Source organism: Misgurnus anguillicaudatus, chromosome 12 (genome assembly GCF_027580225.2).
Source record: "Misgurnus anguillicaudatus chromosome 12, ASM2758022v2, whole genome shotgun sequence".
Classification (NCBI taxonomy): Eukaryota; Metazoa; Chordata; class Actinopteri; order Cypriniformes; family Cobitidae; genus Misgurnus; species Misgurnus anguillicaudatus.
This window is the reverse complement of record NC_073348.2, coordinates 2,262,609-2,290,502: the sequence shown is the minus strand read 5'-3', so window position 1 is coordinate 2,290,502 and position 27,894 is coordinate 2,262,609. Positions and strand designations below refer to the sequence as shown.

Here is a 27,894-nt window from a genome sequence, read left to right as displayed (position 1 = left end):
TTGATCTTAAACAGACTTTAGCTTTATTAAGTGTGCTCTTGAGGTAACAAAGATTATTATGTAACTCAATGAGTTTGTTCTGCTATTAAGTCATTTTCACAGATTTAACTGGATTGTAAACAACTGAATGCACATAAACAAAAGCAGCATTTATTATTACACATCTGACCTGACACCATTGCATACCATTGTTTCACTTCAGTGAGTGAAGTTATTACATTGCATTAAAAAATACAATTCACAGTGAAACTCAAAACTAAGCAGAATAATTTAAAAATCAAAAATACAAAATAAGTCTTCACTTAACATGATGTTTAAAACAAAAAAAAACTCATCCTTCTCATCCACATCATACAAAAAATACAGATCGAGTTAAAGTCAGACTTCAGTCAGTGTGTATTAAAATATTCAAAATGTGTTTTTGTCTGTATTACAAAAAATAAGCAGCAGCAGTATATCTCAAAATGGCTGATATATTTGTCATATTCATTCAAATACAAACAATTACACAGGTTTGATCTCAGAACAGTCAAGCTGTGTCCCAGCTTCAGAAATTAGCACTTAATGGCATGTTTTTTTAAAGACTTTTTATCAACTCTTATTGGATATAAAATGTAATTTTGAGTGTGATTTAATGGTAAATTGTAATAAAGTAAAGGCACGGTTTAAGTGTTTCAGCACAGCACATAGCACACATTTATCAGATATAAACTTTTAATTTCACCAAATCTCATAACAGATTTCCTTCATAGGCCACAACAAACATTTCTCTCACAACATTTATAACGTTTGCTGTGTTCAGCTCCAGACTCTTCATCATCATTACTCTCTTTTGTAAATACTCATTATATATTTACTCAATGACACGGTCTGAAGCTCACAGAGAGATGAGGAATTAATAATTCATTGAGTGTTGCGCTCATTATCATCACGATGAAATCACTTCTCAATGGTTTCCACTATAGTTTCCTCTGACCTTGTAATATACTATCATAGACAGAGCTGGTCAGAGGAATATAGCTGTTCTCTGTGTAGTCCAGAAAGTAAAGTGGATCATTGATGTTTGAGGGATTAAAGCCGCTCTCCACCAAAGAAAACTTTTGCTGTTTAAATGTGCTGGTCATCTCCATAGATTCCTACACAAAGACAAATCACACATTAAACAAACTACATCCAGACTTGATTTCATATTCATATGACATTAACATATATTGCAGACAAAATGTGAAGACAAAAGATTCTTCTAGAGCTGGATGACAATAGTCAAATATCTGTAAGTACAGATAAACTCTTACCAGTAGCAGTCATGTTATCAATTATTCATTCTCATCATTCAAACATCTCCATGGTGATGATGAGGAGGAGGAAATGAGGAGGAGGAGATGATGAGAAGGAAATGAGGAGGAGGAGGATGAGGGGGAGATGAGAAAGAGATGAGGAGGAGGAAATGAGGAGGAGATGATGAGGAGAAGAATGAGGAGATGAGGAGAAGGAGATGATGAGGAGGAGATGATGAGGACATGAGGAGGAGATGATGAGGAGGAGGAGATGAGGAGGAGGAAATGAGGTGGAGATGAGAAGGAGGAAGGGATTAGGAGGAAATAAGGAGGATGAGGAAATGAGGAGGAGATGATGAGGAGAAGAATGAGGAGATGAGGAGAAGGAGATGATGAGGAGGAGATGATGAGGAGGAGATGATGAGGAGGAGATGATGGGGACATAAGGAGGAGGAGATGATGAGGACATGAGGAGGAGATGATGAGGAGGAGGAGATGAGGAGGAGGAGATGATGAGAAGGAAATGAGGAGGAGGAAGGTGAGGAGGAGATGATGGGGACATAAGGAGGAGGAGATGAGGAGAAGGAAATGAGGTGGAGATGAGGAGCAGGACATGAGGAGGAGATGAGAAGGAGGAAGGGATGAGAAGGAAATAAGGAGGAGGAGGAGATGAGGAGGAGATGATGAGGAGGAGGAAATGAGGAGGAGGAAGGTGAAGAGGAGATGATGAGGACATGAGGAGGAGGAGGAGATGATGAGGAGGAAATGAGGTGGAGATGAGGATCAGGACAGGAGCCAGAGATGAGAAGGAGGAAGGGATTAGGAGGAAATAAGGAGGATGAGGAAATGAGGAGGAGGAAGGTGAGGAGGAGATGATGGGACATGAGGAGGAGATGATGAGGAGGAGATGAGAAGCAGGAAGAGGACATGAGGAGGAAGGGATGAGAAGGAAATAAGGAGATGAGGAGATGATGATGAGAAGGAGGAGATGAGGAGGAGGAAGGTGAGGAGGAGATGATGGGACATGAGGAGGAGATGATGAGGAAGAGGAGATGAGGAGGAGGAAATGAAGAGGAGATGAGGAGCAGGAAGGGATGAGAAGGAAATAGGGAGGAGATGAGGAGGATGAGAAGGAGGAAGGGATGAGAAGGAAATAAGGAGATGAGGAGGAGATGATGATGAGGAGGAGATGATGATGAGCAGGAGATGAAAAGGCATGCCAGAAGAATTTTAGCTGGGTGTAGAAGTGCAGAGGATGCTGCTTATGTAAGCTCCTAATGATGATTGACAGCACTGAATGTTTAGGCTCCTCTCAAACCTTTGTTTAACACTTGATTAAAATCAGTTCAGTGATGTTGACTGTTCTTATGATATTCATTCACTTGTTTGTTTAGAAGTGTGGGATGTTTGCACTACAGTTTGTAAATATCATAGTTAGGATGTTGGTGTGAAAATAATGAGTTGCAACACATATAATCTCCAGTATATGGCGCTGTAGTCTGCAGTTTAGTACTATCACTTCAATTCACTGCTGACTTCATAATGAAGAACTGATAAATGAACTCTGAAATTGACTATAACACACATTACACTCCAGCTTTACTCGATTCTCATTATTTAAATCTCTTTACTGTAGAAATGCTATATTTATATTATTATTAATCTGTCTGAATGACTAAAAGCATTTAATATTATTTATCAGTGTTTTAATATTTGATAAACGAGAGGCATTTGTGTTTAAGTGACCAGAATAACAAGAAGACTTTAAGAGTAAATGTGTGTGAATATTTGTGTCAGTAGTGTTTTTATTGTACCTGTAGTCTAATGAAGAGAGGTCGAGCGTAAGCTGGAAGTTCTTTCATGATGTAATCAAAGAGTTTCTTCCCATCAAATATCGAGTCAGGTCTCAAAATGACTGCAGCCATTCCAGCTCGACCTTCATTTCCTGAAAACAAAACAACAAATCAAAGTCTGATTCGTTTAAAACAGTCATATTGAAACTCTTCAACTCTACATTAGCGTTCTAACGTAATCCATAAACCCTTAATACAATGTCCTGTACCTAACATCCCATTTCAGCATGAAGAGAAGGAAGTAGAAGTCACATCACAAGATTTCTCATCGAGTCGAATGCTGTCTCATGATATCAGCATTAGGTTGAGTTTGTGGCAAAACTAGTGCATGATTGCATTATTTCATTCTGTCTTTTACAGCGTGTGCTTTTTTGTTTGGATTTCAAATAATGTTTGTTTGGGAACACTGAAAGCAAAAATAACAGTCTGCTGGCGCCCTCTGCAGGGATTTGTTATAAAAGGCAATGTTGTTTATATTACATGTATTTAAATAAAACCATGTGTTTAACTGGTTTTGATACTTTATTTAAACCAATTATTATTTCCTCATCATTATTATATATTTAAAGGTTTATTTTAAATTACTGCTCAATTAGGTCTATTTTTATCATCAAAAAATGTCAAATTACATTTGTTAGGAACAGTCCTAGATTAGATAAAACTAATAAAATAATTTTGAAATTATTATCAGTTTTCCATTCATACACTGAAAAAAATAAAGGCTGGATTTACTTAAAACTATAGTGCATCATTTTTGCATCCACTTTATTTTACTTGAAATTTTAAGTAAATTCTGCGTATTATTTTTGACAGTGTGCTCTCTAAGAAAAGATGTGGTAATTTTAACACACTGTTTTGTGTTATCCTATTTAACACATTATGTTTCATTTCTAGTAGAATTTGAGTTCAAATAAATAGAAGGGACAACACAAGATGTGTTAAAACGACACAAAGTGTGTTGTTTCAAAAATAACACAGAGATGTGTTGTCCTTAACTAGACACATGATGTGTTATTTTAACATATTTGTTTTATAAGTCTATATTTTATCATTTAAAAAGTGTAAAAATCTTGTGTCCCGCCTCGTGAAGTAATACTGCGTACACATAACCAGGCAGTGATTTTGTCACTGTGTGTCATCCGTCTCTTTCAATGAGATTGTTAGGAGGCGTTTCTAAATCTGGTTGTCTCATCACTCTTCTAGTCATCAATGTTTACTCTAAAAGCTTAAAGTGCATTCAGAAAGTATTCAGACCTTCTTCACTTTTTCACGTCTGTTATCTTGCAGTCTGATTAGACTAAAACATTCAAATGTTTAAGCTGTCTCAATTGAAAATAACTTGCATGTACAGATCTTAAAGGTCCCACATGACCTGGCTAAAAAGCATATTATTTTGTGTATTTTGTGTAATGCAAAGTTTTAACGCAGAGTTAAGTTAAAAAACACATTTTTTTTTCAACGACCATATGGTATTGTTGCTCTTCTATGCTCTGCCTTTCTGAAACAAGACGATTTCTACAAAGCTCATTGTTCTGGGAAAGTGCAGTGTGGTCTGATTGGCCATCTATTCAGTGTTGTGATTGACCGAATATATCTCAAGTGTGTAAACGTAAATGTGACGCTCTTTACCATGCAAGCTTTACTCTATACTGCTCAAAATTTGCGTTTGAATCGTCGGTAGGAAATTCTTTAAACATGAAAACATAGACGACTTACAGGCTGTACATCAAGGAGCCACTTGCTCCACTTTTTAGACAAAGCCGTTGTTCTCATCAAGTACGCTCCCGTGTTCAGGAAAACAGTCCTCCATAAAATGTGCAGCACACAGAGCTGTAATATTCTAGAACAGTGTTGCAAATAAAACTTAACCATTAATTTCTTAATGTTTCCTCTATTAGAAGGCCAAACAAAGTAGTTTGCCTTTCGCAATGAAAAAAACAGCATTTCCACGCAGCAACATTCCCCCCCCTTTATCTTTGCGTATACATTAGGGCGATATTATGCAAATGTTCCCTGCATGATGACGTCCCAACATCTCTGGAGAGAACTGAAAAAGGTGGTCCACATATCAGTGTGTATGAACGAGACGTTTTAGGAAGGTGTGGAATGGATGAGGCTTTCAGAATTTCAGAAATGTTTGTACTTTGTGATATTTCAGGTTTTTCTTTTTATTCATTGACATAAGTACTCAGTACTTAGCTGGAGCAGCTTTGGCAGCAGTTACAGCCTCAAGGCTTTTTGAGTTTTGAACACCTGGACTGGGAGATTTTCTTTACAAATCCTCTCAAGCTCTGTCAGGTTGTATGGCAACTATCGGTGGACAGCCATTTTTAATTCTTGCCAGAGATGTTTAATAGGGCTCTGTCTGCGGACATTCACATAGTCGTCCCTAAACCACTCCTGTATTGTCTTTGCTCAGTTGGCTATGTGCTTAAGGTCATTGTCCTGTCAGTTGGTTAAACCTTCAGCTCAGTCTGAAGTCCTAGGATATGTAGGGCAGGTTTTCATTAAACAGATCTATGTACTTTGCGCTGCAGGCAGATCCTTTCATCTCATGGCTTGGTTTTTTGTCAGCTGTTAGACCTTCTGTAGCGATGTGTGTGTGCCTTTCCAAATCATCTTCAAATCATTTAATCTATCACAGGTAAACTCCAGTCAGCAACCATCAAGAGAAATGAGAGACACTTGAGCAAAAGTTCAGGTGTTGTTGTAAAGGGTCTAAACACAGGTTTTCCTAAAAATGTGTTTTCACTTTGTCATGATGAGTGTAGATTAATGGATTGTCAAGGGGGTCTTTATACTTTGTGCTGTATATTGTCTGTAATGGAAAGATCCAGTGACAACACAATATCAGATGAATAAACTATACTGTAGTTCTTTAGAGATGACCTAAAAAACAACTGTCCCTGGTGTTGAATTATTGTTATTTAGTTATTAATGAATGTGTTTCAGTGTTGATGTGGTTTAATCAGTACCTGGCACCTGGACTCCATACACATTAACCTCCTGAATAAAATCCACCTGTCCAAGAATCTCTGTGACCTCAGTGGTCGCCACATTTTCACCTTTCCATCTAGAAATAAAATGTTTAATGACCCATGATGAGCCAAATTTAATGACCCATGATGATTATATACTGTATGAAAACAGCTTTGATCTGTAAACTAGTCTGTACCTGTAAGTGTCTCCTACTCGATCCTTGAAGCAAATGAAGTTCTCGTCATCCTCAGCCATCAGGTCAGCGGTGTTAAAGTAAGCGTCTCCTTTAACAAACACATCTCGCAGGATCTTCTTCTCAGTTAACTGTTTGCTGCCAGCGTAACCGAAGAACGGACTTTGAGAGCAGATCTTAGACAGTAACAGTCCTGTTTCACCTGATCAACACCATACAAACACAACAACAATCATCAGGTGTTTATTGATTTGTGCAATCACAACTGTGATTAATAGTCATTCTTTATGCTTTAATTCATCTAGTGTTGCTACACATCAATTCAATTATATTTTATTTATCAAAAAAAGTATGACAAATAACGTCAGTAAGTTTGGTTAAGGCAGGCAGCTATTTCTAACTTATATTTTTATAACTTCTATAGACGGTTTCATCGCACAGGCATAACGATTACACACCTGGCCTGAAGTTAAGTTCTGATTTGTGCTTGTTTATCGGTTTAGTTAGTGGCTAGTAATATGGCGCTTAAAGTTAAGGTGATGAGTGGACTGAAGATTGGTTCAAGTTGTTTTGTTGTTGGATGCAACCTGACGACGAGCATGAATCACTGCTGTGTGAAGAGAGGTTTGGCAGCCAGGCAACAAACAGGTAACAAACTTATGATAATCAACAGATAATAGCTAGCTGACCAGTAACAAGACTGCAATAGTTATGAATTAGTTAAACTGATTTCTACACGTTGCTAACATTGGATACATTAATTTAGCACAGTAACGTTAGCCTCGACTAGATATTCAAATATGTGTAGTAGCTGACAGGGGTCAGTTGCATAAACATAGTTGGTAAGTTAAAGGAATAGTCTACTCATTTTCAATATTAAAATATGTTATTACCTTAACTAAGAATTGTTGATACATCCCTCTATCATCTGTGTGCGTGCACGTAAGCGCTGGAGAGCGCTGCGACGCTTCGATAGCATTTAGCTTAGCCCCATTCATTCAATGGTACCATTTAGAGATAAAGTTAGAAGTGACCAAACACATCAACGTTTTTCCTATTTAAGACGAGTAGTTATACGAGCAAGTTTGGTGGTACAAAATAAAACGTAGTGCTTTTCTAAGCGGATTTAAAAGAGTAACTATATTTTATGGCGTAATAGCACTTTTGGGTGTACTTCGACTCGCCTGAAAAGTCTGCTCCCCTTCTCACTCTCATAATGGGAGAGGGAGGGTGTTACTGCGCTGAGTCGAAGTACTACCAAAAGTGCTATTACGCCATAAAATATAGTTCCTCTTTTAAATCTGCTAAGGCTAATCAGTTACTTTTTGGTTTGATATGAGATGAGGCTACATTTTACCGGCCACACTGGTCTGTAGAAAAACACTATTATCTTAAGGGTCTGGTAGTTTAAGTAACCCTAAATAATACTGGCTACTAAACATGGTTAAAACTTTCTAGCTAATGCAATTTTCTGGTTATTTATTTAGCTTGCTATCAGAAATAATCTAAAGGGACTGTGTTGTTAATGAAGATTTGCAAAAGTCTACCATAAGTTAGGTTTGGGACACAAAAGCACATATGTGCAGTAAAGTTTTTTTTTATGTTGTTGTCATCGTTAAAAGCATCTATATTGCCCTTATATAACTCATGTTTCAAACAGGTATAAACTTTGGTTTGGATACTTTTCCTAAACTGACTTGCTTGTCTTGGTATGGTTGGATAAAAAATACACAACTGCAGCAGAAGTCTTAATCTGCTATTCATTACATCTCATGTTTAAATGAAACAAGATCTCATGTGCGCTCACCTTTCTCAACGCGTTGGCAGAATCCGTTCTGATCTCGCACAGGCTCATCTCTGATCATGTCATACTTCACCAAATCATATTTAAAAATCATCTGCCAAAACAAACAAAATACCAGCTCGTTTTAAAAACGGGTCAATCTAAATATTTTGGCTTGTAAGCTGTATGAAAAAATAACAAGAGTTAACATGAGCTATATTATATGCAAGAAGTTTGGATATTTGTAATGCATTTAGTGCAGAGGTTAAAACAGTCTGTTAAAAAAGTTCCTGAAGCTGTTAAAGGGCTCATATTATGCAAAAGATAATGTGGCAGATATAACCGTGTGTTGGCAGTGTGTGAACAATAAAACAAATCCACCCTTATCTTGTTTTTAATCCCCATTAATCCAAAGCAGTCTCATCACATACAGATCTACAGGCTACACCATGACACATACATATCCTCTATTCCATTTAACTATCCAATACTAAACATCTCTCTTACTCTTATTATTTAAAACCTAAATTGCTGAATGAACAAAAGTATTCCTGTACTGTATGGTTTTCCATCTTAGAGCCACAAACCAGCAACCCGAGGGAAGTCACTGGAACTCATTCCTTAAGGGACGAAGCTCAACACTTAAGATAACACTTGCTTTCCGATACAGCTGATGAAATATATCCTATTTACTCATATTATCTTACTTGCACACTAACAATTTGGTTTAAGGAGTTCTTGTTCTTCACAGACAGACTTTCATACCACACCACAATGGAAAATAACATAATAGAGTCATACAACTAACTGGCTTAGCGATATTTCCAGCAATCACTGGATGGCGTTGTTACACAAATTTGATGCTGGGAGAATGAAAGAAACATGTTTTTATATTGACCAAACCAAATATGTCAATGTATCTTTCGCGCCCCATGGCAGGCAGGGTGGAGAGACAACTACTCAACATGTTCAATCTGAGTGATTTCATAAGTTATTTACGGCTGCCGGCTGTGTACGAACGTTGCTTTGTTCCGCTATTTTGAATGGAAGCCAATGGAAGGTCTAGTCTGATTTCCCCCAAAAGTGGGCGTGAACCTGTTCAGAGACATTCTATGACGTTGCGCCGGTTGTGCGTATGCGCAGCCTTTCGATACTAATCTAACAGCTGTGACATCGATGGAAATCAAATTTAAATAAAAACATTGTTTTTATACTGCAAAAAATGACTTTCTTACTTAGTTTATTTGTCTTGTTTTCAGTAAAAAAATCTAAAAAGTCTAAAATTAAGATGAGCAAAATGACCTTCTTGATGAGCAAAATGACCTAGGGAAATAAGTAAAAAATATAAACTTTAAGTAAATTAGTGCTTAAAACAAAGCAAATGGAATAAGAAATATTTTTGTGAAATAAGTTTACTTTTTTAATAAACACTTAATTCAAGAAAAACAAAATACAAAACAAGAAAGTGTAAAAGTTTTTATTTAAGTTCGATGTCACAGGTGTTAGATTAATATCAATAGGCTGCATGTCTTTTTATAATCTGACCACACGAAATCGAATCGCATCGTTTTTTTTTTTGCACGTAAGTACAGTAAAGTGCATCAAATGCACGTGAAGGCGTTGTACATCACAAGGAGGCGTGAGTTTGCCCAAGAAATACTCTGTGACAAGCTCAACTGCTTTTTTGACACTTTGCTTATGTTTAGCATGAGGGTTACAACTCTTTAACTGTGTTAACAAGTCAGAATGCATGAAATACCATTAACCCCCCCCCCCCCCCCAACAGTACAGAGTTTCAAACTATATCTGGAACATAGGGTTGAGATTTCTGTTCTTATCCTCTCTGTCATTGACCATCTGACCCCAGTGTTGACTGGAACTCAGTGCATCACTACACAATGTCTTCTACAAATATTTACAAATCTATACACTTGTTTATACAAACCGATGAAGGTTTTTTTCTGAATGATCATGTTATTTTGCACTTTAAACTTGACAACCTTGTTAACCTGTTTTAACCTGAGGGTTTACTGCGGTTCACTTCTTAACTGACCTTGTATAAGAAATTGGATCGGCCGACAGCTCCGATCTTGCCAATGTGGTTCATGAAGACCAGATTTCCTTCAGTTGAGCCGTAGATTTCACACATGCGGATGTCGCCAAAGCGTCGGTGAAACTCTCTCCATACATCCTGACGGAGACCATTCCCAACAGCCATCCGTATCCGGTGATCCTTCTCATTCTCTGCCTATAGTGAACAGATACACACAGACACTACTGAGTGATCAAATGACATCACACACATCTCTTCAGTTTACATCAATCACTTACATTGCATTGCATAACATTGCACTTAATGACAAACTAAATTATGTGCGGTTCATTAATATAGCACATGTGGAATAAGTTAAAACTTGAAGAGTTTCTTTAACTACTAAGCCTCATGGTGCGTTCACACCAGACGTGAATGAAGCATTAAGCACGAGCGATTTACATGTTAAGTCAATGCAAAGACGAGTACTTAAAGAAGGAATCGCCTTTACCACACTGTTGGCAAGATGTTTAATTCTTTTACATTTGCAAAAAGCTGAAACCCCAACACATAATAGATGGATTAAGGAAGTGATGTATAACATTCAGCTTGAAAAAAAATGTTATTCACTGTAAGAGGCTCAAAGAGTAAATTCTTTGCAACATGGTCACCTTTCTTATTGTATTTCAATGACTTACAAATTACTGAGGAAGGGGATAGTTAAATGCTTGAGATGTTTTTTTTCCTTTCTGATTATACACTGCAAAAAATGATTTTCAAGAAAGAACTTTCTTAGTATTTTTGTCTTGTTTTCAGTAAAAATATCTAAAAATTATTAAATTAAGATGATTTTTCTTGATGAGCAAAACAACCCCAGAAAATAAGTTTTTAGACCAAACATATCAAATTTAAGTGATTTTGTGCATAAAACAAGCAAAAAAAATCTGCCAATGGGGTAAGCAAAAAAATCTTGAACATTTTTCTTAAACACTAAATTCAAGAAAAATTCAAGAAAAATTAGCTTACCCCATTGGCAGATTTTTTCTTGTTTTATGCACAAAATCAATTTTTGGTCTAAAAACTAGAATTATTTTCTTGGGTCGTTTTGCTCATCAAGAAAAAGCATTTTAATTTAAGAATTTTTAGATATTTTTACTGAAAACAAGACAAAAATACTAAGAATTTGTTTTTCTTGAAAATAATTTTTTGCAGTGCATATTTACCTGCTTTATAACCTTTCACACCAATTACATCTATGTAAACCAGACAACTCGGGCTAGGCATAAGGTAGTATTTTCCTGTATGTTTACTTATTTATTCTTTGTTTATTTACTTGGTTTATATTATCCCACTAACTATTATGCCTATATATATATATTTCATGCTGTACATGCATGCTGTGTCATGTGCATTTTTGTTGCATTTATAATAGTGTCTGAAACTGCAAGTTATGCGTTTTTGTTGACAAGCCGTAGGGGGGGTGGGGGATGTATTCCGGGATGGTCACCATGTCTTTACTGTTTGCACATGTCTTTTTCCCTTTTCCATCTTAACAGAAAACGTATAAATAAAGTATAAAAAAGTCAATGCAAAGACGTGATAGACATCCGAATCACCAATTGAGCTCTTTGGGCGTTTGAAGCGCGAGTTGAAAATCTGAACTTTAGCAGATAATCGCGCCACCATTAACCAATCAGGAGCTTGCTGTAGTAGTAACGTGATTACGATGTAGCAAGCGGAGGCAGAAATACGAAACAACAATGGAGGACAAAATCGTTGTTACTGTATGTGGACACCTGGAGCTGTACCTTTATAGAAAAAGGAATAAAAATGATCTTGCTAGGCAGAAAGTGAGTGAGGAGTAAGTTAAATACAAGCTAGCTAAAGCCGGCAATTGAGCCGAATGACGTGAGTTAACTCAAAATGTTTGAGCGTCCAACTACATACGAATAGCTTGATTTTTTCACTTTATTTGCATCTGGTGTGAATGCACAGTAGGAACTCAAGAATGTGAGAACCTGTGTGTGTTTGTGTGTGCGTGTGTGTGCGTGTGTGTGTGTGTGTGTGTGCATGTGTGCGCTCATCTAGACCGTGTCAGTGTACAGACACAAACAGATCTTTCACTCACTGATGTCCTGATGCTTATGAAGCATGAATGACAAACACAAAAGAGCTTTGTGTTCATTACGCACAAGAACTCAACAAGAGCTCACTGGCACAGATTGTTTATTTGGCTCCTAACAGAGGACACGGTGGATTTCTTCATTGATCTATGTGAGGACAGACCGATCCACACAAAGTTACTACTGCATGAGCACAAAATAAAGCCAACAGCACTGTGACTTCATCTCTCTGTAAGTTTCACTACCTAATGTCTGCTCTACATAAACCACAACTCACACATTCACATGTCACTGACCCTCAAGCAACATCCCTAAACTTAACAACATTTTAGATTCAAATTAGACCTTTATTAAAAATGTATGGCAAGTCTTAAAAACTATTAGATGACTTCTGCTGTGTTCACACTGCCAGTAAACAGCAATAGAGAGACATGATCCCATTCACATCAATAGAAGTTTGGCTACTTCCAGTGACATAAGCCATTGGCAACAGGAAGTGGGCGTATCCCGAGAAATTACACAACTGAGAACATTTTAATTTATGCAAATTATGAGCAACTTTCAAAAGCGACTACCAATGGGAGTGAAGTTGGTGGATCTCTTTACTGCAGTGAATGGTTACTCATTTGTTTAAATCTGTTATTAGAACAACCAGATTTAGGAAAGAGACGAGCGAGACAAACAGTAATAATGTCACATGTAGTGTAAAAACTAGTTTAAGCAGATTATATAGCCGGCCACTGATCTTTCTTGGTTATTTCCGATGCGCTTTTCAGAACATCGCAAAGCAGCATTATAATCTTCTTGTGTGTGGCTCATCATCAGATTTTTTTACAAAAATTTATTTAAAGATAAACATCACTTATCTGAAACATGCGCTTGAATGTATTTGTGTATGTTTTGATTATTGATGCCTTTTGTGTAGATATACTGACTGCTTACGTTGACAACAAATTCACATATCAAGTTTTTCAACCTTTACATTTTTAATCTATTTACTTTTAAGATAAACATGGCGTGTTACAAGTTGTAAACATACACTTAATCAGAATAAAGGTTTTAACAGGCCTGTGGTATAAGTTTAATTACTAAATATTAATGATTAACAACATGCACTTACTATAGGGTTAGGGGAAGGATTAGGTTTTGGTTTAGGGTTAGCTGCATGTAACTATGCATAATTTACTGTTTTTTTTTACTATAGTAATTATATGTAACACGTATACAAGGCTCTGTACAATAATGTACAGTACGCAGTATGTAATACAAATACATAATAAGTAATATATAATTAAATTAGTTTAAAAGTAAACCTTTACTTTTTCATAGGGAAAATTATTTGATAACAGTAATTAATTACTTAATAATAATGCATCACACCCAACACTGTTGATCAGTTGTTGTTTTTTTGTCTCAATGGTGCAATGCAGAAACTCTATCAACAGCATACAGTACATGTAGCCATGACTGAGACCTCATACATCAGGAGTGTTTGATTATAAAGCCCTGACAGATGAAACAAAAACACATTATGAATCAACATATGTGGAAACTGGAAAATGCTAATGGGTTCTCAGGAAAAATAATCATCATAATCACTACTATACTAATATAATAAAAACAAACATTGAACTTGTTTAATGATATTTGCTCCCTGAAGCCATTACTACACAGGTTTATAATTACAGTAACAATTGTCACACTACAAAAAGTTGAGCTAAAGACATTAAACCCCACAGCTTCTGTAGTCACTTTATTCAATTAATTCAATAAAATGTTGGTTATATCGTGCTTTTCGATATTGTTAAATTTTTTAAGGCAGCTTTACATTTAAAAAAAGCTAAATGATGTGACATAAGAGAGTTCTAAGTTAAGCCAATGTTAGCTGACTCCCTGGAGACTGAAAAAACTTTCAACCCCTCAAATGATTTGATAAAACAAACACAATAACACAATTTAACTAACCTTGACCTAACTTTCTAACTTATTGTAAAGCATTTTGCATCATAAACTAACATCAATCAACAATTTCACATTTTCTGTCTATTGTAGCTTAATTTAATATTAATTGTATTTTTTATATAATTTTAATATGCAATTCACTTGTTTGTTTATAATATAATAACCAATATTATTTATTTATTTTATATTATTTTTTATAATCAGGCTTTTTTTGATTAATCAACTAATCAGATAACAACCTTTCCTCAATTAGAATTTACACTTGTTATAGCTAAATAAGGCACTAAATTAGGGTATTCATGTGTAACTGTTTGTGCAGCTCTTAAATAGTGAAACAACTTTAAATGTCAAAATATAAATAAACCAAATGAATTGAGTCTTAAGGGATGTGCTGGAAATTTTGCTACAGATTAATAAACTCATTTTAATCTTCAATTTAAGACCTTAATGGGGCAGTTTCCCGGACAGGGATTAGACTAGTCCTAGATTAAAATAAATGTAAGAGGTGTCCAAACTGAAAACAACTTGCACTGACATATCTTAAAATACATCAGTATTCTTTGTTTTGCCTCAAAATGCACACAAGTAATGTTTTTAGTAAGGCATGTTTGTTAAAACTAGTTATATTAATTAAACTAAGGCCTAGTCCTGTCTTAGGCAAATCTCTGTTCAGGAAACCACCACAGCAAGAATTAACACTGTTTTTGGGTGTGTCCTTTAAAATGCAAATAAGTTGATCTATGCACTAAATGGCAATGCCGTGGTTGGATAGTGCAGATTAAGGGGCGTTATTATCACCTTCTGACATCACAAGGGGAGCCAAATTTCAATGAGCTATTTTTCATATGCTTGCAGAGAATGGCGGCCTGCCTAAGCTTAGAAACCCTACCGCCTTAACTAGGTCGTCAAAAAAAAAAAATATTATATTACGCTGCACAAAAGGCCGTCCAGTGCATCTCAGAGAATAGCGCGTACACGCTTCACATCGCGAGTGTGCACGCGCGCCACACGGCCAAAATGAGATAAAGACGTGGTCCATCTCTTTCTGGAGGACAGCCAGTTAATAAAACACCCGTCCATGAGAACTGTAAGTGGACTTATGTTTTGGGTTTATTTAAGCCTGTTATTGTATTAGTCTATAGTGCAAAATAAGTTAGCTGGTGATTTTGTTGTTGGGCAACCTGCTAGCTAGGTTTCACGTGCCTGTTGATTCAATATAATTGTTGAGCGCTCTGCTCACGTTATTTATGTGCATTTTTAAATGCTACAGTAGTTACACCTTTAAGATAATGTAATTAATAGTGGGAAATAATCAGTTTTTACCATTTTTGCGCTATCTATCATCGTTCGCCAGACGTTCTACAACATCTGCTTTAGTTTGTGTTTATTAACCCTTTAGTTTCACTTCATCACCCAGCTATTCCTGTTAGAGGTATCTGTTTAAAACATTTAATTCATTAATAATCTAGTATGTGTTCATTTTCTGTGATAGTTTCTTCAAAATTGTGTTTTATTTGAGCGTTTTAAATAAAAATATTTTAATTTTCATCATGACGCATACGCCCCTTTGATTGTCACGCCCTCTGCCCTGCACACTCGCCCAACCCTACTACCTTAACTAACTCATTTTCTGCAGGAAACCCTGTTGCTGGATTAATCTTTTTCAAATTTTCTAGGTTAATAGAAGCACTAGAGACCCAATTATAGCACTCTAACTAGGCTTGTGCCGGTGTTAAATTTTCATGTTGCGGTGATTTATGAAGGTTTTATTACGGTAGTCGGTATTACCACGGTGTTGAAATGCATTACAAAAACAAGTTGAAAGATGAGCAAATGTCATTGTTATAGTGCAAATAAAAGATTTAATAACTTAAACTTGTTAAAATGATATAAATAAAACAATACACAGTAAACTGAACCAATCAGATTCAAACAGAATAAAGTCCAAACTGCAAAAGCAACAACTTTAGTGGTTTAAATGATTAAATTGCAAAATATCATCAGTCCATATGCAGCCTGACGATGGAAAGCCACTTTGACCGTTGACTGAATGGCTTCAGCTAAAAATGAGCCAGCAGCAGCACTGCTAGATGATTGGATACTCTGTAAAACAGAGAAGAAAAATATTACTTCATGCCTTAAAGATGCATTTTAGACAATTATAGAGAATAAAAGAAGGTAAAGCTTACTGATAGTTTGTCTTTTTACTTGTTTGTATGATTAAATATGATACATAAATATATGTGTTCCTTTCATTTTAGTAAAAGAACACATACAGCTAAATATGCCGATTTGTATTCACAGTACTGTTTATTCAACATACAGAGTCAAATAAATTACATAACATATTTAAATGGTTGTTATTACTGACTGACAGTCAGACAGTGACACATCACTTAATTCACATAACACATTTAACAGTCAATGCAAATATAAATAATGTACACAATTCAAATATAGATAAAACACAATTTAGAAGATTAAAATCATTTTTTTCTGTAAAAAGATAATTTACCAGTGTAAAGATACTGAAATTTGGGTTATATGATCAAACTTGCGTGACCTGGTAAGAACTCTAGCAGCTGCGTTTTGCACTAACATTAATTGTAGTCTGTTTAACTGTTTGATCAACTTAACGTTACCTGTCAAGCTCAGTGTCAGCTATAATTAATAGTATATGTTTTACCAGATAGCAAGCGGTAGGATAGCTAATACGTTAGCTTAATACACGTAATGATATTAGACAAACCAAACAGCGTAACGTTAGCTAGCGGACATTAGCATTGCTAAGCGGAAACTTAACTGTTATTATTTAGACACAAGATATGAAACATGATGCCATTTATCTTACCTTTATCTCCGTGAACTGTGGATGATTGTCTGGAAGATGCATAAGGTTAGTGTTCCCGTAATTTTCTGACCCATTCCGTCCACAAATTTTACACATAGGGGAATTGTCTATCAGCACTCCCTCTTTGTTTTTTCACGAAGCCAAAAAAACTTCCATACTTTACTCCATACATTATTTTTGTAATGTGTAAAAATAGTCAGCAGCAGCACTCATCCTTCCGTCATCTTTCTCCACGAGAGTCTGTAGGTGTGCACCTGCGTATGAGTGACACCTGCGCAGCATCCGTGCAGTGTAATTTGAACCGGTCAAAGGAAAAATAATAATGCACGTCTTTTCGCGGTAATTTGAAGACCCCACAATAACACTACCGTGCAGTTTTACTACCGTGGTTTACCGTATTACCGAACACCGGCACAAGCCTAACTCTAACATGGAAAAAGTCAGATTTTCATGATATGTCCCCTTTAACATTTTTTGTTTTTAACAAAATAAATAAGCCGCCATGATATGAAAGTGATATACATGCGTTGTTACAGTAATAAAAACCTGGATGAAAGGACCAGCGTACGTTTGCGTTTTTGCTTTTGTAATTTTTTTGTAATTGTAATTTTTTGTAAAGTTGTCAGATCCATGTAACAAAACCAGCCCAATAGCCGTTTAAAAATAATCCAATCCCAATGATTATTTACCGGCCATATAGCAACAACTAATGAACCAAATCCTTCCATCTCTAAACCACAGAAAAACACCAACCTGCTGAAAATAGCCCAATTCACAACTCCGCAGAAAGAAGAGCACCTAGCAACACTGGTCCGACTGGTGGCAATGAGAAGAAACTGATTCAGGCACTGAGAAAGTGCCTGATTTTAATGATAAGCGCAGAATGAAGCAGATGCGTGTCTGCACTGTTTGACGGTGGTGTAGGATGTGATCATGTCACAGACAAACTAATCGATAATTTCTTCGACCTCAAATTTCTACATTTCTAAAAACAAATTTCAATCTTTGACATCATCTTACTTAGTCAAATTAAATACATCAGTATTATATCAATAATATAATATTCTTGTAGATTTTAAGTAGAAAGCTGGGTTTTCATTGCAGGCAGGGTCACGTATGAAGTGAATGTGATATCTGTAGTGATGGATATATAAAACAGAAGAGACGGTATACTGTACCACAGGCTGATTACACAGATATCGACACAGCTCTCCTATATACTGAAATATGGTGACGTTGTATTTTCTACAGTCAGTCCAGAACTGAGAGGCGGAGAACTTCTTCTTCAGGATACAGGTGGCACCTACAGTAAATCATCAAATATCTCATAAAGATTTCTGCAGCAATACAATTTAAACAAGGTCACATCAGTTAAAATATAACAACACAGATTTAAAAAATGACTCCAAGGACGTGTGTATTACAGAATCTGATCAATGATCTGTAGATCTTATTGTCTGTGTTTGTCTTTGATACTAGCTGGCAATGACTCAAACTCTACCTCTAGAAATGTCTGTTTTGTTTTAGACAATCAGCACAACTCCACACATAACTCTAAATATCAACCATATATAACTGAACCAAAATAACTGAATATCAATCATTTGATGCCGGATTTACAAATTCAGTCTGAGTGATCTCTGTTAATTTAACTCTTAACTGACTGTTTTTAATGTAGACTGATAAAAATGCTGTCAATCCATCATTAAAGTAATCCATACAACTACGTAAGGTATAATTGACAACGGGGCAAAAATAATGCACACTCAAAGTGGTAAAGGGCCGTTCACATTATAACGATAACTATAAAAGTAAGCATATTATTGTGTGAGTGTGTTTGTGTAGCAGTGAATCTTGTTGGTTTTTGTGTGTCACTTATAACACGCATATAAAAACATAATAGTCATAAGACACCCCTTGATTAGGTTTACCTATAAGTGTTGGCTTTCAGAGATCATGCACTCCGCCTTTAATTAAAATACTAACTAACAACATGTGCTAACATGTAATTAATGTGGGCACTATTAACATGTGAATCCTTAAGACTACAGTCTTAGCTAAGGTTTAACTTTTAGTATTTCTTGTTTTGTCGACGCCTTTACAATTTATTAGTCAATGCATTACTACATGGTTATTCATGGGCCCTTATTACTAATGAGTACTATCAATGAAGGTGGGGTAAAACTCTAAAAGCCAAAATATGTTCTGTGTACAGTGCATGCGCCTAGAGGAAAATGTAGTATGTAGCTCAGGAGATGCATTGCATTTTGTTGCACATGTTTGTATCAAATAAGCTAAACTTTGCAAGGCTGTGCATTCAAACATGCGCATACGTTCTTGTACACATAAAAAATTGACTATACTCTGGGCTTAACTGTAATGTTATACTGTGACTTACAGAAAAATGATTATTATAAATATGTGACCTCAATAAAAGCAAGATGAAAATACATTTAAAAGCAGTGAAAGCGCAATTGAAAATATTCTTTCAAGTTCTAAAAATAAACATTTCTATCTTTCTATCTAGTGTCTTTAGTAGTATCTCTTATGTTCAATATTGCTTAGGCTCAGTGGCGGCTGGTGACTTCTTTTTTCGATGGCGCGCGAAAATGTATGTAGCCGGTCATGTGTGATAAACGAGATGCTCGCATGTGCCAGATACTCACATAATCTCATGTGTAATCAGAGTTTACTGTTAAGGAAGTGTCTTGCGTGTCTTTTGTGAACGTGAGCGTCTCTTTTATCATAAATGGTTTTGACGCGTGTACAGTAGGCACTTATTTTGACAAAACACGTAATGCACATGGTTACATGACGCAACAAACACATATTTTGAAAACACGAGCATCACACACACACACGACACTACGAACACATATTGAATTTGCGCCCCTCGAAAGAGCAGTCACGAGCCACTACTGCTTAGGCTGTTGATGAAGTGGTGTGATTATTTACCCAGTTCAATGGTTCCTCCAATGCCAACAAGTGAAGCAGCACTATGATAGAGAGGAAGTGGCGTGTAGATGACATCATTTTCTGTGCCACCATAAGCCCAAAATCCACCTGCGGCCTTTAACGACTGTAAATGGGAGATGACTGCAGCCTTGGGTAACCCTACAAGAACATCAACACTCAACAGTAAACACTATGAAAGATTCAAACCGTTTGAAATTCACAATTCCTTGGGATTTGTAGAGATTTGAACCCTGACCTCAGCTAACTTCTTCTGATGGACTCTGCAGTGTGCAGAGATTTACCAACAGCAACACAAACACTTTGTAAAGAGAGAGAGCGAGTGTGCTCTGACCTGTTAGACCTGTAATGTACTACAGTAATGCTGTTCTGTGGTCTACAGTAAGGTTTATACAGTACAGAAGTATATTGTAAGCAGTGTTGGGAAAGTTCGCTTTCTACATGAACTAGTTCAAAGTTCAGTTCACAAATTTTAAAATGAATTAGTTCTGTTCATAGTTCATATTTAAAAAAAATTTAAACTAGGTCACAGTTCCAAAAATGAACGAATTTATAGTTCTTTTTTCCCATATTATTTTTAAAAAATGATTGCCATTATACCCCATATAGAACCACAGACAGCAATTATTTTAAGTTTTAACTCTGAAGCTAAATGCACAGATTTCATCTTTATATCCAACTTTAAATCCTTATCCACCCAGGGTTTACATTAGCATTGACTGTCTTTTAATTGTTGTATTTGCTTGCACATATCTTGAAAAGCTAGCCGGGTGTTGCGTCTAGGACAACTCGCAGGTATCGCACGTGCACGTTTAATAGCGTGAGCTTAGTAGTCAGAGTCTATTTCAAGATCCAGAATATGCGTTAGCAGCCTATGTTAATCAATAACAATTTGAGACAAATGTGATGTTGTTTAATGTTAAACTATGTGAGTGGCGCGGCAGGGATTTCAGCAGCATCCAGATCTGCGTCACCTCCATGCTGCTTTTTGTTTTGATGACGCATGCAGTGATGAAACACTGGTGGCGGTGTTGCCAGATTGGGTGTTTTTTCCGCTACACATTAAGGCCGGTTTACAGTGTGTTTTAGCCGGAAATAGAAATCTGGCACCCTATTGAACGATGTTAAACTGAGAGAGCGTGCCAGACACCAGAATGAACACGTTCACAGTAACGTTCATCAGGCAGTAATACAGTACGTTCAGTTCACGTTCGCCCAAAATATGAACGAGTTCATGAACTTTCGTTCAATTAACTCGTTCAGGCACAACACTGATTGTAAGGGGCTGTCCACACGGAGACGCGGATCACTGTATACGCATAAATTTGTTATCGTATTGGCGTTTCATCCACACAGATCCGGCGTTTTGGGAGACTGAATCCGCTATTTTTTGAAACCAGGTCCTAAAGTGGATAAATCTGAAACCGACACCCATGCGGTTTCGTCTGTACAGCCAATCCGTATATTTTGTGAAGCGAAAACGTCATCACATCACGTGTCGGAAGCATCACACGTAACAGCAACAACAATAACGGCGAACTACGTGATTGTGTTCGTGCTACAGAAGCTACTAAAGCCTACTAGCTTTATTACAGCAAAATCTATTGCTTCTATGAAATTGTGGTGACCAACAAGCGATAATGGACAACACCATACGTTGGTTATGCGCATGCTCAAAGTCTTCTTCTCCGTGTATAGTGTATATCTGTGGCAGAATTACAGCGCCCCATACTGGTCCGGCATATATACTACACCGCTTTCAGTCGGTTTCAGTGGTTTCGTGTTTACGGATTATTTTTTCAGAGCAAGGAAAAAAAATGATCGGATAGGGAATGCACCGGCTTCGTGTGGACATAGCCTGAGTCTATAATGTAGTGCTTGTCAGTCTGAGTGGTACATGACGTTTGCATTATCCAAACCTGCTTATGAATAAATATTCTGTCTCTGAGAAACGTTTAATAGATGACAATAAAACTAAAAGATCATATGACAGACTAAGCTGACTATTTCAGACTTCGTACGTCCGCTTAATTTCAGTCCTTAAATATTGCCATGTCATGCTGTAATCTTGCACTTACGTTGCAGCATTTCCGACAGATTAGAAATGAACAAGAGCTTTGTTTAACCAAACTGATGCGGCTGAGCCGATGCATAACACACATCATAACCAAATGTTATGTGATTGGCTTACGTTTACACCAATGATTTTAAAGGTGCAGTGTGTAAATTTTAGCGGCATCTAGTGGTGAGGTTGTGAATTGCAACCAACGGCTCAGTCCACTGCTCACCTCTTGCTTTTGAAACACATAGAGAAGCTACGGTAGCCACCACCGGACAAACATGTCATCGCCAGAGACAACTTAGTAAAAAAGTTTGTCTTTTAAGGGCTTCTGTAGAAACATGGCTGCACAAAATGGCGGCTTCCATGTAAGGGGACCCTCTGTGTATGTAGATAAAATGTCTCATTCTAAAGCAATAAACACATAACGGTTCATTATGAAAAGGACTTTATACACCCCTGATAATTTAGTTTTGTATATTATTAAGCATTTCTGTCAAGAGATCCTTCTAAAAATTACACACTGCACCTTTAAACTTCAGACATGTGCCCCCCCATTAGAAAGTAAACGTGACGTCAATTATGCCCTGCTAGACTATGTAAACTAAGCAAAGTGAAGTAGCAGAAGATGGTATTAGCAGACTAATGACAGACCAGATAAACAAACAAACAGATTCTATAGTAAGTATAAGTTACGTTCATATTTTGCTTAAGACGTTCATGAACAAATGAAAAAGTGTGACTAGTGCTGGCCGGCAATTCGATAATGATAATTTTCTCGATATCTGTGGCTTGATTTTCTGTTGTATCTTCAGATGCATTTTTGTTTTCCGAAAGAATCAAGCTCCATTGTTTGCAATCTTTAACAAATGGTTTTCAATAGGTTTGCAGGCTTGTTGTGCCCCATAACAGACATAATCTGCCTACTCTCCAACCGTGCCTCAGACAGGATCTGAACTGTGGTGCTTCTCATGGAATGGTTGGTGTATCTTTTAGATAACCCTACTAACTCGCTGATATGTAGAAGCATGTTTTCAAGCTAGTTTACACCCATCGGTTCATGGGAATACCAGCATTCTCTACTGTTGAGCTCTTTCTTTGGGACTCTCAGTGGATGTAGGTGAAAGGATAGGGCATCAGGTGGGCATTTTGCAATCTAGTACTTTCTGAAAATTTTGTACTGGGCAAAGGGGGTTACCAGGAGTAGAACACATAAATCCTCTGAAGCAGTCTTTGTTAGGATCGGCTGTGTTTTTTTGTTTCTGTGTTATGAGACAAGGAGATATTTCCACACCATGTTTGTCTTTTTTAATAGCGAAGAATGCTTTCCTTACTCTAAATTTCCTTCACGCCCACCTTCTTGCAAAGTTCAGCTGAATGTCAAACCAGACTTTGCGAACCAATCCTGCTCCTGTGTCTGGTGACAGATGCGGAGAGTTACAAATGAGATCAATTTCAGCAGTGGATATTGGAGGATCATGAGAGCTAAGGTCTTTTCCAGCCTTGCGAAACTTTTTGAAGATGGACTTGAATACATCATCGGACGATTTCAATTCTGATTGTCCAATAATGTTGTATTTGGAAATTTGACGGTTCAGACCACCCCTATCAAATATTTAGTTTTTTGCAATCTGACACAAAACAGAACGATGTGCACTGCAAACTGTGCAGACGACTTGTGCCATCAAAAACAGGCACCACCACAAACCTGTTTCATCATTTAAAACAATGTTAGCATTCATGACCAAAAAGATGCTACAGAATTACTGTCCCAACAAGCAAGTGTTGGTAACGTGGACCATCTAAATTAGGCAGGACCATCTAAATTTGTCATTATATCGCCTAGCCCTACGTGTGATCCTGTCTGTGAAAGTCAGACTAAAGTTTCATAATCTAATGATGAGATTTGGAGCATCAAAGTTTGATTTCAACATGTGACATGATCTTTCTCAGTCTATATATTAAAGATATCAAGGTTATATTTTTCACAGAATGATCAAGATATTTGATGCTATGTTCAGCAAACACAGCAATTGCAGTCCGTGTAGAACAGACTATTGTTAAAATTTTTGCAAGATGTGCATCAGGCTACGCAGAGCTATACACATCCTACGCATAGCCTATGGCATATACGTTTGGCTATAAATTATACTTTAGACTAGATTACAAGCACTCTATACATAATCCACCTCTGCCTTAACCTGTTTATCTGAGTCTTTGACCTGAAAAACTAGAGTTGGAAAACAGTTTGAAACAGAGAAGTATTTCCCGTACCAGTAGTGCCTGAGGTGAAGATGTAAAGTGTGGGGGTCTTCAGACAGCTGACAGAGCTGCGATCAGAAACCACTGGATCATCTGAAGCTTGATCTATTTCATCTAGCAGGCTGTGGACACCAGGATGAGAGATCTCCCGTTTCATACACCAGACTGTAATATTGTCCTCCTGAAGACTGGGAAGAATGTCCTCTAACGTTTCTAAAAGATCTACAAGAGACAAATGATATCTAGTTTGACATTAAACTAAAGAAAAACACTTACACAAAAGTACTTCTTATCACAAACACAGATGGGTGATTCTCGCGAAATTAGACTCATGAGGTGTCATGAAACATTTTGATAAAAAAGTAAACGCTATCAAAATAAGAAGCATACAGTTACAAACATCTCTTTATGTACTATTTTGCACATGATTTCAAATGACATCATACAAAACAATTTTGTTGTTTTTTCCACATTTAAGGGGACATTTTTCATTAACGCAACGTGTCAATGACTTTATTTGGGTTCTTTGACATGGAAATAATCTAAAAATTAAAAAGCTTCAGTGCATGTTATACTAAAAACATTTTCAGTAAAGAAACATGTGGTATTTGGTGATCATTGGTAAATTTAGAGACAATAATAAGGAATATAAATGTGTCCAACACCAATTTTTTCATCCTAATCATTGTTTAAGCCCTCAAGTAACTAACTTTTTTTTTTTAATTTGTTGTAAGGGAAATAATTAGATGGCTACCAGGTAAGCAGTTCTTATTTTTTCTCTCCAGATAAAAATTGAAATTTTGTTTGTCAGTACCTAGACAACTTTTTAGTTCTCATTACCGAAACATGAGTTTGTACATGCATATATTTAATGTAATATTATGTTGTGGTAATGATAATTTTTGATAATGGTAATCTAAAAACAAATGTAAATAATTCTATATAGGAAATATTATTTTAAATCCTCTAAAAATAATGGTTATAGTAAGGTCAGACCTTTATATGTGCAACAAAAAAAATGTTCTATCTTGTTACCCAAAACATAACACCATTTAGAAACATGTCAGCAACTCCTAATAACTGATAGCTGGGATTAAAAACATTTTACACAGTGGGGTTATTTGTCACACAGTGTTATAATTAAGCCTCAGGTATACAATGATAATGAAATGAAAACAATGTAAATACTATTCATCAAAATGATAACAGTTAATACAAAACCAGGGAAAATAACTCACTATTATGATTTTATGTCTTAAATCTATTTCTATGCATTGCTGCTTAATACAAGGATGGTTATATAAAGGATCATGGATGGATGAATGTGTGGATATCTATCTATTATAAGAATATATATAAACAATATCCACCTTTAGTATATAGACAGAATTTGATTGAATTATTTGTGTTTAAACTAATTTTCTAGCAGGTGCTACAACAAACGTTTACACTCTTGTCACTTTCAGTGTAATTGTGCGATAACGGTAGGTCCCACAAACTTTAAGTGTTCATTTGTAGCGGAGATGTGTGTGTTGATTGTGCCTCGCTCTCCCCTACTGATGTGGACTTGTTGTAAGGATTTGCTTAAGGAGAGAATAAATCATTCGCCTGATATTAAAAAATTAAAGCCTTTAAGATGCCATTGGTAGTGTGTGTATTAAAAATCATATCAACATAGCAGATGTCAATCATTCAAAGTTATTTTGGACTGTTTTAAATAATCAAGAATTAGGCACACAGGTTCTGCTTGAAATCACAGATAGATCAGATTGTAAGGTGACTGACAATCATCTACTTACTACACAACCATAACTGAACTGATAAAGTATTCAGATCCATTAGATTGGTTTATACAAAATAAAGGCATAGCAATGGGCGTCAGAAGCAAAACCCACCCACTTTTTAAGGCCAGTGATATTGGACCCACTGACTTTTTCTCTAATTTGTCTGTTTACTTGTCAGAGCGCCGTCAGTCAAATCCATTCGAATAGAGAAATGCCATAATAAATTAAATTCCGTTCCGCGTTTTAGCTACAGCCTTGACTTTCAAGATTCTGCGTACTCAAATCCATTCCACTTGGCTCAGCCTCAGTACATATAAATTAAACTCCATTTCGTGTTTTACTACTTTCGCCCACTGCTTCTTCGCGACACAATAAGGTAAACAAAGTTTTTAGGCTATAAGCAACCTTTTAATAAAAGGCACAAAAATACAAAAAAATGGCATCCACTCCAGTAAATGCTTTGGACACGCCCACATTTTCTGCTTCAGACGCCCATGCATAGCTTTAATACACACAAACATGTTTAGTAAGAAGAATTGGCTAGTGGTTAACATACTCACCGGAACTTTTAACTATAACGTGGGTGATAATTGGAATTTTGTCGTTCGCTTACATTACAAACACATGTGAAGTGTACTGTACACACAACATTTAACTGGTTAGCTGTCATTCACTGGTCATAAACCTGTTTTTTTTAGATAAAACCAGTTTACCTGCGCCGACCACCAGCAGTCTAGCCCCGCAGCAGTTAAAGCAGTGCAGCAGTGATCTGGATCTGATGTTGGTGTTGAGAAACGCCACCGCACAGCCCAGTTTGGCGAACCCGAACCAAACGGAGATAAAGTCGGGCTCGTTGTTCATAAGGAGCGCCACCGTGTCTCCTTTACTGACTGCGCGCTCAAACACCCGCGCCACTCTGTTGCTGCGCGCCTCGATCTCTCCGTACGTAGACGTCACTCCGTTAAAAACAATGAAGGGTTTGTGAGGAGTCCTCCGGGCTCGTTCAACAAATCTGTCCACCACCGTAATGACCTTCCTGGTTCGTTTGTATAACTCCAGACGGGCTCCATACCGTATGACTTTCATTAAATACCGTGCGTCTCTCCAAAAGTACGGGAAACACAGACGCTGCGCGAGGTGCGCGGAGAAGATTCCCGCCAGCAGAGCCGCGAACCATGACAACATCTCTGACGGACACCAATAACCGAACCTCTTACTTCCGCTGAACCGTCAAAGACGATAGATTGTGTTGTTGTTTTATAGTCGCCGTGTCCATCCTAATGTATGTATGTAACTCTCAGTGTGTGACGTCACATTGGTTGTACAACTGCCTCGCGGATGGGCGTGTCCTCTAGGCACGCGCTCTGCCCTGTTTATCAAGAGGAGTGTGTGCAGATACTGCTGACGTCACTATCTGTCATTCACTACATACACACGACCGCACTGTATTACACACACATAGCTAAACTTACTCTTTTTTTTTTCACTTGTGTTGAATGAAGACATTGATCAGTCCGGGGAAAGAAAATGCATTCTCGTTTCTCCAGCTGGCTAACGTGAAAAGTTGCTTGCACTCAAATAACCAGCATAACATGATAAACAGCAAAAAAAAAAGACTTTGCTGAAATTTTGATCATACGTCTATAATGAACGTTATGGCAAATGCATTTGTGACTGGAAAGTGCATACTTTTACATTTATGCAAAGTGACCAAGCATGGCCTAGCCAGGGTTTGAAAATAATGGGGTGGTTTCCCACACAGG

At 36.9% G+C, this 27,894-nt stretch overlaps 1 protein-coding gene across 1 annotated transcript; it reads right to left on the bottom strand.

Annotated features, from left to right (window-relative positions):
* On the bottom strand, positions 1-27,451 carry slc27a6 (solute carrier family 27 member 6). Its single transcript, XM_055207025.2, has 10 exons — positions 26,845-27,451; positions 24,360-24,569; positions 20,009-20,167; positions 18,232-18,356; positions 10,139-10,333; positions 8,110-8,200; positions 6,306-6,504; positions 6,106-6,203; positions 3,092-3,222; positions 1-1,136 (listed from the first exon to the last, which is right to left on the bottom strand). The coding sequence occupies exons 1-10, from the start codon at positions 27,314-27,316 to the stop codon at positions 960-962; spliced, it is 1,857 nt and encodes a 618-aa protein (XP_055063000.2). The 5' UTR covers positions 27,317-27,451; the 3' UTR covers positions 1-959.
* Between the last annotated feature and the right edge of the window lie 443 nt (positions 27,452-27,894).